This window comes from Pempheris klunzingeri, chromosome 14, assembly GCF_042242105.1.
Source record: "Pempheris klunzingeri isolate RE-2024b chromosome 14, fPemKlu1.hap1, whole genome shotgun sequence".
Lineage (NCBI taxonomy): Eukaryota > Metazoa > Chordata > Actinopteri > Acropomatiformes > Pempheridae > Pempheris > Pempheris klunzingeri.
In genome coordinates, this window is record NC_092025.1 from 9,116,594 (window position 1) to 9,127,616 (window position 11,023).

At 41.6% G+C, this 11,023-nt stretch overlaps 1 protein-coding gene across 1 annotated transcript; it reads left to right on the forward strand.

Moving 5' to 3' along the window:
* The first annotated feature begins 845 nt into the window (after window positions 1-845).
* rtn2b (reticulon 2b) lies at window positions 846-8,083 on the forward strand. The gene is made up of 7 exons (XM_070844187.1): window positions 846-921; window positions 2,424-2,631; window positions 2,784-2,922; window positions 3,616-3,685; window positions 3,818-3,864; window positions 4,621-4,679; window positions 4,780-8,083. The coding sequence occupies exons 1-7, from the start codon at window positions 909-911 to the stop codon at window positions 4,886-4,888; spliced, it is 645 nt and encodes a 214-aa protein (XP_070700288.1). The 5' UTR covers window positions 846-908; the 3' UTR covers window positions 4,889-8,083.
* The last annotated feature ends 2,940 nt before the right edge of the window (window positions 8,084-11,023 follow it).

Here is an 11,023-nt window from a genome sequence, read left to right on the forward strand (position 1 = left end):
AACCTCTGTGTTTGTGCATGCTCTTAGCACCCAGGAGGGTATGGTACATTCCCACACCTTCAGAAAGTGTTATTTTGAAGGGCACATTGACATCTTTATTCACAGCCGCAAAATGTGCAGCTAAACAGCTGTGCAGGAGTTCGAGCAGACATGTCATACTGTAGCAACATTACATCCTCCACAACAGCCTGTGCCATACAGTTGCCTATTGTGCCTGTAATAACAATTGGATATGACTGTAATGTGCCATAGACATCTGCCTGCAACATTGTAATATCTGCTTCTAAGATAAATAGAACTGTAGCTTTTAGACAAAAATGACTCAGTATCTGAACAGCTATAAAGTGTGAGTTATAGTGGAGCATTTTCAGACTGTGAGGTATTTGTGGTTCCAGGTTTTGGTCTGTCTGACTCTGAAAATGTCATCTGAGACACTCGCAAGGAGCAGAAATGAAAGGAGCCCTGCAGAGAAAAACATCTTTGTGGCATGCATTTAAGATGCGATAACTAAAGTAAATATTCTGTGTTTCTAGCAGTGATTCAGGCTCTATTATAAATTAATTAGTCTAGAGTGCAGCGTTTGGCAGTGATTTTGTTCTTATTGATCCCAATTGGTGGCGAGTTTGACACTAGAAGCTGTTTCTCACTAATGTGCCGTGCAGGTCGGGCCATCTACTGACTGAGGAACCAGGAGAGTCTCTGAAGACATGTACATGCTGATGTCTCAGGTTCCCAATTTGTGTGTGTGTGCGTGTGTGTGTGAATCAGGGGGTATCCAATACAGGATAAAATTAGGCCAGCCAGGCCTTATATTGCTGACGGAGCTGAGGAGGCCAAAAAAAGCTCAGAGTGCAAGCCAGCAGTGGAAGCACAAGGAATAGAAGGGAGCAAGCAGGACCGCCGCTGAAATGGCCACCAAACGTAAGAAAATAAATGGTGACAGCTTTAAGTAAAGTGAACAGGAGCAGACGGTCAGCTGCCAGGTGGAGGGCGACAGAAACTGTTTATTTCCCTTCAGCTGAGCAGTTGTGAATGCAGACAAGATGAGCAGTGACATACTGAGTGCAGCATGTCTTTCATTTGGGGGACAGGTGGACAGAATGGGGCTCAACTAAATGAGACCCTATTGCTGATTGAAAGTTGTTTGTTTCATTCCTAAAGGTCCAACTTGTCCCATAAGAAAAGAAGATTGATAAGTGTTTTACTTGTCAGGGCTATTTCTTAGATTCTGTTTTAATTTTTGCCATTAGGACTTGACTCAGAGTTCGGTTATGGTTATTATGTCATGCTTGGAAAATGACTTCATGTGTCTAACAGCATAAGTATGAGTATCTCTGCCTCTGCCTCACCAGAGTCCTTTCCAAATGTGCAATTAAATAAGACAACCTAAAAAATGCTCTCTTATATGTTTCTTTGGAAACCTGACAAGCATGAAAACAGTTGCTGATTTATTTATTTATGTGTGAGTGCCTGACTCTGTTGCTGGTAAATTGTCTTATGGAAGACAACTTGTTGTTGTGTGTGTCTGTGTGTGTCTGTGTTGCGGTGTAAGACTCCTGAGTGTTTGTTTTAATCAGATAATTACCTTGAGATTATCGCTGGAGTTAGGAGGCTCATTTCATGTTTTGGTGTGTGAAGATCTAATGTCATACTGTGACTCATAGTGTAATAATTGCTTTATTTATTATTCATTCAGAAATGTCCAAAGTGCTTTATTAAAAGCAATGCACACATTCAGAGGCATCTTTTTTTCCCGAAAAATTTCTGTTTTGGCAAGAAAACAGCTGCTACTGCTCAAGGTGTATTTGAAAATATAAGGAAAGTTTTTTCTCATAGGTTAGTCCCATTAATCTGTGTGTTAACACTGAAAAGATTAACAAATGCCCTCTCCATGATGTACTCAGCTTTGCCCCTGCTTCTTCGTCATCCTTAAGTCAGTCTTGACTTTTCTCGTCCCAGATACATTTACACAGAACGACACAGCATGTGTTTGATTCATATCATATAGGCAGCTGGGTAGCAGGTTTGTTTGTAATAAATAGAGGAAGTTAAGAAGATGATCCGGGCGGTTTGAATGAGGGGTGAGCATCACAAACACTCTCTGCATTTTGAAGTGGTGTCACTTTCACAGAGGTTCTGAAAACTGATATGAAAACCATGTGAAATAAAGTCTGAGCCTCTTGAAAAACACACAGTGACGTGAACATGTGAGCCACCATACAAGCACAGAGCCATAAAAACACTTGCCACAAAGCAGAGCGGTTGAAAGTTTAAATGTAGAAATCAAGGAAGGACGCGTGTCAGAGCTGCTCACATTACCTCCGCACATGCATATTGTGTTAATGAGAAAGTTTCAGTGCAGTTACCCTCTGTTCAACACTCCTCATTTGTGTGTCTAACATGTGGCCGTCTTCTTGTTGCAGTTGTGGACCTGGTGTACTGGAGGAACATGAGGAGGACCGGTGTGTTGTTCACGGGGCTGGTGGTCAGCCTGGCCAGCGTGTTCCAGCTCAGCGCCATCACCGTACTCTCCCACGTCTGCTTGGGTGTCATGTGTGTCACCTTCCCCCTCCGTCTCTACTATAAACTGCTGGAGCTGCTGCGCTGGAACCCCGGGGTCCACCCCTTCCAGTGTGTCCATCAATGCTAAGCTAGACATTCTTGATTTGCTCATCTAATGTCAAGCCCATACTGGATGCTGCTGCACCTTCACTTTCAATCATGTTGCGCTTGCATCACTTCAGCACGAAGCTCTTTATGTTCGTTTGTGTCCCTGTCCGCAGGTCATATCTGGATAACGACAGCTCTCTGACGGATAAGGAGACAGTGATACTGGTAGAGGAGGTGGTGCTGCTGATCGCATTTGCCGTCAGAGAGATCAAACGCTTGCTTTTCATCGACAGCCTGGTCGACTCTATTAAGGTCAGAGTGTGATGATGAAAATCATGACAAAGCACCAAATGATTCATTAAACCTGAAAGAGTGATGAAAGCCCATAATGTTAATCAAAGGCCAAAGAATTAAGGTGTTAGTTCTGTCAGCCAATGGATGTGCGTCTGTCCAAGGCTACAGCCTGTCCGTCCTTGGGAGCTGGATCTCTCCTTCACTGTGGTGCTCCCGGAGGTTTCTCTTTTCCCACTGGGTTTTTTGAGTTTTTCCTTCCCGAAGAAGGAGGGTCATAAAGGGCAGGTGATGCCTCGGACTGATCCACCGGACTGATCCATTGGCCTCATCGACTGCTGGACTCTTTATTAGATTGTTTGTTCGCTTACACTTGTTTATTTCAGTGAACTTTGTAAAGCACTATGAGACACTCTGTTGTGATATTGGGCTATACAAATAAATTGAATTGAAATTGAATTAAAAGGCTACGCTCCACACTACCTGCTACCACAACACTGGGCAGGTGGTGTGTTATCAGCTTGCATGGACATGTGTTGTTTTTTTTTTGTTTGGTGTGGATCAACAAAGGTAAAAGGTGCCCAGAGCTGCACAGAGGGGGTGTTGATTCGCAGTGGGATCGACAGTATAGTCAATCCCTTCATATCGTAGAGATACTTGTTGATACGGTATTAGTGGATGATTCAACATTTTATCTGTGCTCTTCCTTTTCAGTTTGTTGTGCTCCTGTATCTGCTGACATATGTTGGCATCCTAACCAACGGACTTACTCTGGTGATAGCGGGTGAGTTCTTCCAAAAGAGATTCAGGGTTGTTTTCTGAACCAACTTCAAAGAAACTAACTTCAGTCAAATTAGAATAAACCTGTATGATAGTACTGAACTAACAGAAATATTTTCTCCTTTGTCTTTAACAGCTGTGATCCTTGTTTTCTCCATTCCTCTGTTCTACAAAAAGCAACAGGTGAGAGTTTAATTTTTTGTCATGATAAAACTGCAACACTTACTCAAGCAGAAAAAAGATCAACTATAAACTAGTAATGATATTAAAAAAATATGATAAAATGACTAATCAGTTCACACTTAGTAATTGGATATATGAGGGCGTAAACTTAAAGGAAAACTTTTATGTGGATGTCCAGTCAATGCTGATGGTAAACGTAGTCCACTAAGACATAAAAGAAATACCTCAGTATGTTCTGCATTGACCAAGACAGCTGAGTTAGTCTGCTCGTGGAACCGTGCAGGCAGTGCCTACATCTACCATAATACAACGCAAGTTTCTAACTTCCTACCCCCAAATGCTGTGCGTTCTGCTCTCGTGGGCTTAACATCGGACACACACAGCTAAGAAACTACAAAAATGAAGACTCATGCTGATATTCGCTGCAGCAGAACAGGCTGATTAGCCGAGCTGACAGAGCCTGTAGTTCTTCCTGGTCTTTGGTGACTTAATGACAGCGCTGACAGGAAGTACAACAGATTTTACAGCAGGGGGAATATTGCACACACTGAGGTATTTAATTACCTATGAGTAACAATGCTGATTGGACATCCACATAAAATGTGACAATGTTTCCCTTTTGGAAGCTCAGGAAATACGGAATCTCTTATGCTGATAAAATATCAAACACATATTTTATTGAACCATCTATGATGTCAGAGAAACAGAAGCTCAACACAGCTCAATGCACTGACCTGTCTGTTGTTTTGGTGGCAGGTGCGGATAAGGAGGATTATTAGAGCGGTCAAAGCATTTGTAAAGAAAATCAGAAACCAGTAAGTAACCTACTCCTTATATAATGTTCTTTTAGGGGCTCTTAAAATATAAACATTTCTAACCCTTCGTCTTTTTACCTTGTGTCGTGTTTTGTTGCAGGTGCCTCAGTCTGTACGAGTCAGTGAGACCTTCTCCGGCCCCTGAACCCGCCCCAAAACCTGCACTAGCAGCTGCACCTGCCCAGAAACAGAAAGCAAAGTCCAAGTAACATGTTGGTCGCACCTTAAAAGCACCCAGGATTTGGGATTTGGAAAATGTTGGAATGGTACATCCTCTGTGGGGCTGCTGGAGGGGCAGCACATTTCCATTTCTCAGCCATGATGTTTGTTTATGGGAGCACGATTTAATCGACCCTGACAGCTGAAACAAAGCTACCATTCACTCAGGGGGAGGGAGAGGGAGAGTATGAGGAGAAGAATTTTATTTACTGAGATGCTCTCTGTGGGCAGAGTATAAATCTAACCAGTTCACGCAGTCATCTACTCTAAGCAGGGACGGCACAGAATATCACTGTTATTTTTTTTCTTTGATAACAGGTCTATTTTTACACAACTAGTGAGCACTGTGTTCCTGCTGAGCAGCAGAATTATGCATAAGGAAACAATGAGGCATTATTGCTGCTTTCATTATTTAGTATCATTTATCATTAGCTGGACAGAACAGACCTGACATGAACATCGCCTGCTGTTAATTAACATTAATGGTTTGGTGCTTGCTCTGTTACCTAAGTAACCTAAGTATTAGTAAAAGCTTTCTCAGCAGCAACTCCCTACAACTTTTATGAGACTTATATGAGAAATAATGAGAGCACTGTCCTCTGCTCTTCGTGCTAATTGTATTCAATCAGGTACAAACAGTGACTTCCTGCTGCTCTGGGGGCACTTTAGTGATTAAAGGTACAGCAGGTGTAGCTCCAAAACAACTCTTAACAAGTGGCAGACACAAATGGCACAAACAGCAGCATTTTTTTTTTCATATTTTAACTGTTAGTGTAAACCTGCAATAACATAGTCTTTGGCCAGTATTATCACCTTTTAAATTGCTATAGTGACACATGACATATCCAGCAGGCAAAGCATTCATTTGGAGTCATATTTCTGTGAATGAATGTCCAATAGTCGCCCTGTGTTTTGCTCACCACCGACTCCTTGAGGGAAACCTTGATCTTTAGCAGATTAATGCTCCACTATGGTCTCCAGCTGGCTGCTACCTGTCCTGGCTGGACAGGTAGTGTCCAGTGGTTTTAAACTGTACTGCGGGCGAAAAAAGAGGCTTTGAAAGTGAGAGTGAGCTAAACAGTTAAGTTAAGCAGGCTGAAAAACCAAAACAATGAGCAGAAAGATGCTAAAATGCTCTGTAGAGCCGAGGTAAGCTGGGTGTTGTGGGATCACAACTATGAGCTTTCACATACAAGTAAATATAGCCGCTTTAAGCTTTCCAGAATGCATTTGTCTCGTATTTCTCAAGCTGCTGTTGCAAACACTCTTGGAACGATGAAATAAGAAATGCTAATGTGTTGTTATTAGGATCGTCTTCATTTGCTCTCATTTGTTTTAGTCTCACATCTAGCACATCTATAACAAATCACGTAAGTAGAACTGTTTTAATGAGGACACAACACCTACACCCTGTTTCAGCTGCATAACTCTGTGAACTGGCTGCACTATGACCTGTCCTCAGAGGACATTTCAGTAGATAAAACTGAAATCTACAATTGTGAAATATTTTTCGGACATTAGACACAAAACCAGGTACTTACATAAAGGAATGAGACAAAAAAATGGGTCAGTGGACTCAACTTGTGAGGCCATGTCTCACCTCCAAAAACACAAACTAACAAATGAGGCAGCATCACAACATGCCGCTGACAGCTTGTGAAGAGAAAAGTGCTTGAGGAAGAGCGTGACAAGGAGGCGGAAGTCAGTGACAAATACAAAAATATCCACTTTAGGAATTAAATTCCATATTCTGTCTCCAGTGCAGTTTCAGAACTTTTCCAGCAAAGTCAACATCCTGAAGGTAGAATGATGGAGATGACTCCCATAGGGTCAAGAAAAGTGCACCTCACTCAAGACGTTTCTCTTTGATATTTTTGTCAGTCCACAAAATAACAACCTGATACCTCCGGGGAGGATCTGATGTTTGCATTTCGATACACATGGTTGCTGGCACAACTCCAATGCAACATTTTCCAAATCAACCAAATGTTTTATTCATTGTTTAACGTACTTTAAACCGGCTGCAGCTGCAGAGCACTTGGACGGTGCTGCACGAGTTAAGTTCATGAGGATGTTCAAACTTTGTCTGACCCCCACACACACGCACACACGCACACACACACATACACACACACACACACACACACAGTGACATCTGCTGAAAGAACAGCGTTGGCTGTGTAAGAACATAGGCTCGAAATTACCAGGACTTCAACTGACATGAGATTGACTAGACAGTGACAAAAGGTTAAATTATAGGTGAACTACTCCTTTATTCCGACAGCTGTTTGGTTATAGCTGCCAAACCTGAGCCAGTAAGCTGTTTTAATGTGGCTGGTTAGCCAGCGAGCTACTGTTAGCGCCTCAGATTAATGTTGGTGACCATGTGGTGCTCTCTGGCGGTCGGTGTTTCAGAACGTAAAACTCAGCTGCACTCACACTAACATGTCTTAATGAACTGAAGTCATTTACTGTAATTTCACATTACAATCTTCGAACCCTTGATAGTGGGACAGGCAAAGAGGGCTTCGGTAGTTTCAAAATGAAAAATAAAATGGTCAGTACACCCCAATTATAACTTACCTCTAGTGGTATCTAGATCTGTAGATAGCTTTGGCTTTATTACCTCAGGAAAGACTTTTATTTCTTTGGTGCAAAATAGTCCCTATGAATACAGCTATAGATTATACAGATTTAACAATTTTTTGAATGTAATTTTTCAAAGCTGTGAGCAACACAAAGGAAATTCCACTGTGACAGATATTTCAAAACTTTGACACCTATAACCAAAACTATCTGACTTGCTACAATTAGAAGTGAGGAAACATGTTTGTTTTTTTTTGTAATTTGGGTGAACAGAACATTTACCGATGCTCTAATGCAAGAAGCATGATGTAGTAACTGATATGACATATTAAAAGTAATATGTGTATCAGTACAATCATCAGTTTTTGGCCACTGATTGGCATCTTGTGATCTTTTTTCTAGGTGTATGTCACTTAATTCAACTGTAAAATAAAAATAAAAGTGTAATCATGATCCAGAGAAAAATGCTTTTAGTGAGGCATGACAAGATTTAACCTGCATTGTTTTTTTTCTGTGATGATTGTCACTTTTATCTTTTGTTTTAGACTTATTTCTATAAGTATTTATTATTTTTTATCGTTATTTCCTATTGTTATTTTGCTCCCCAATAAAAAGAATTATTTACTAAAAATGAAGGTGTGTTTGCTTGGTGGTCTTTACCCCCCAAAAGTACACCTCTATCACTTTGTCACCTGTTTCTTGTGTTAACTGCATTGAGGATAATGTGAAAGTCCCTTTTCACAGTCATAGTAGGAAAGGTGGCAGTGGCACTGTCCATTGTGATGGACATCAACTAGTCAATGTGATATAGGCATTTCCATTTAGAAAGGAATATCAGCTTTAATTCAATTCAATTCAATTTCAATTCAATTCAGTTTATTTGTATAGACCAATATCACAACAGAGTGTCTCATAGTGCTTTACAAAGTTCACTGAAATAAACAAGTGTAAGCAAACAAACAGTCTAATAAAGAGTCCAGCAGTCGATGAGGCCAATGGATCAGTCCGGTGGATCAGTCCGAGGCATCACCTGCCCTTTATGACCCTCCTTCTTCGGGAAGGAAAAACTCAAAAAACCCTTTACAGTCCTTGGTTAGGTTTGTTTTAATTAAAGTGAAATACCCAACTGTGGCTTAATATCAACAATCAACAGGGACATTACCAAGTTTAAATCAAAAACAGTGAAGTTCTCTTTGACAAAGAGCAGCCAAGGGTCACATTAACTCTCTAGATATTCAGTGATGGTGAATCAGGGGCTGCACCCACATATTTCACCACTAGATGTTGCTCTAGGAAAGTGTCAGCTGCTCCCCCTTCACGAGAGGACGGAGAAACGCAGAGCACTGACTGATCTGAAGAAATAAATGAATCCTGACAAACACTTTAACCGTCACTGTGGTGTCAATACAACGTGGGTTTCGGCTCAAACACTGCATCACGTGCACAAAATGTTCCCCGTCATAGAAACAGCTTTTTTGTCTCTCTTGTGAGAATCACAGTGGATGCAATGTGACTGTGACCTTGAGATGAATTTCCCTCAAACACGTCAATGCAAACTCTCTCTCAAACCTTCAAGGACTTCTCTTCTTGTTTCCACATGTCATGACTCAGAGCCTCCATCTCCTTTTGCTTTCAAGAGGTTACCCAACACTTTCTTCTGATTCTGCACAGAGGGAGAGCAGATAAATACTGTCGCCACGGCATTCTGTCACTGGTGCAAATTTGCAGACAATGTGCATTTTAATACATAAATCAAACAAGACAAGAGCTCATGACCATCTAATCTAGAAATGTTAACACTACAGCATGCTATGTACTTAGAGGGAAAACCCCCAAAATGTCAATATGGCACTCAAAACACTTAGTTCATCACGGCAACAGTCAGACAATGTATATTTTACAGGCGTATGAAGTATGTAATCCACTTCAATAGTATTCAGTATTTCACTCACAAAACAAGTGCTGACATCAGTAATGTACTGTTTCCCTGATTAGTGAGAGGTTACGACAGAGGCTACATTTACACATTTACAAATCTAAAGTCTCTGCTGCCAAAAAGCATTGTGTCATATCATTACAACAGCAAGTCACAGAACTGGGACTTAATTAATCCCTTCATGGTCTGTGATGCAGTTGGTACATTTGGTCCCGATGGACTTAAGCAGTTCAGATCTGGCGTGGTTCGGTCTACTGATACGTTTGAGAGTCTCAGATTTATGCTTCTCTGTCAGGGGAAAAAGAAAAATAAAGTTTGGATTTCGTTTTCCATCTACATCTACTCATGTGCGGTATAGTGCACAAGCCGGTTAGGAGGCAGCGATTTCTAAAGCATCATCTTGGTATCCTAACTGCTATCAAACACTAAATACTGATAAATACAAGATATTTGCAAAACAGAAATTACAAAGGAAAACATATCAAAGGAATGGCTTGACATTTTGGGAAATGCACCGATTCGCTTTCTTGCTGAGAACTAGATGAGAAGATTGATAGCACTCTCATGTCTGCACAGTGACGCTGAGGCCAAGAGACTGTTAGCTTAGCTTAGCACAAAGACAGGAAGCAGATGGACACAGCTAGCCTGGCTCTGTCCAAAGGTTAAAAAAAATCACTACATCATCTCTAAAGCTTATAGCTTAACATATTACATCCCCATTGATTAATGTGGCGGGGAGCTGTGTCTTGGACGGGCAAAGTGACTTCAAGGAGGTCATCACTGTGAGGCTGCTGGATTTTTAGGTGGCGGATCTTGTTACATTTGAACAGATCGAGCTCGCCGTTTCCATTCTTAGTGCTAAGCTAAACTGAAGCTTCATATTTGATGGACAGACCAGACAGATCAGAGTGGTATCGGTCTATCTCCTTAAACCCCCAAGAAAGCAAATAAGTGCTTTTCACAAAATGCTGAACTGCTCCTTTAACATTTAACGACATGGAGGAAAACGTAATGAAAATGTGTGAAAACTGCTTCAAAGAGAGATGTTGCCCTCTACTGCTGCCAGCTGTTTCCTCCTCAGGATGGACGGCTCAGTGAATCACTGGAAGGCCGTACTCTCCATGTTGCTCAGGCAGAGTGAAGGACTAACGTGTGCTCGGTGGACTGTGTTCGGCATGTCTGTCACACATAGTGTTCCCGGTGGTTGATGTACACCCGGTCTGTCCCACTCTGATGACACACCCACTCCAGGCGGGACAGCTGCTGGGTGGGGTTCTGTCTCACCGGGGGTTCTGGCCTTGTCGCAGGCGGATGCTGCCCGTCAGTCAACTCGTACCTGCGCTCGGCCCTGCGGGTCTGCAGGTTAAAAGAAAGAGGAAAGAAAAAAAGATAGTGTGATGAAATCATTCACAATCAGCTCCTGCTCCTTCATGGCAACAGAACAAGAAAACACCAAATAGTTTCATCCTCTCATGTGATTTCTCATGTCAGAGCATCGTCTGAGAAGACACAGGAAAAGTTTTCTCTCCCTTCAGCTTCTTTCTGGGTGAGATTAAAAAAAAAAGTGCAAATTCATGAAAAGTCAAATTTAGCTGAGAGCACA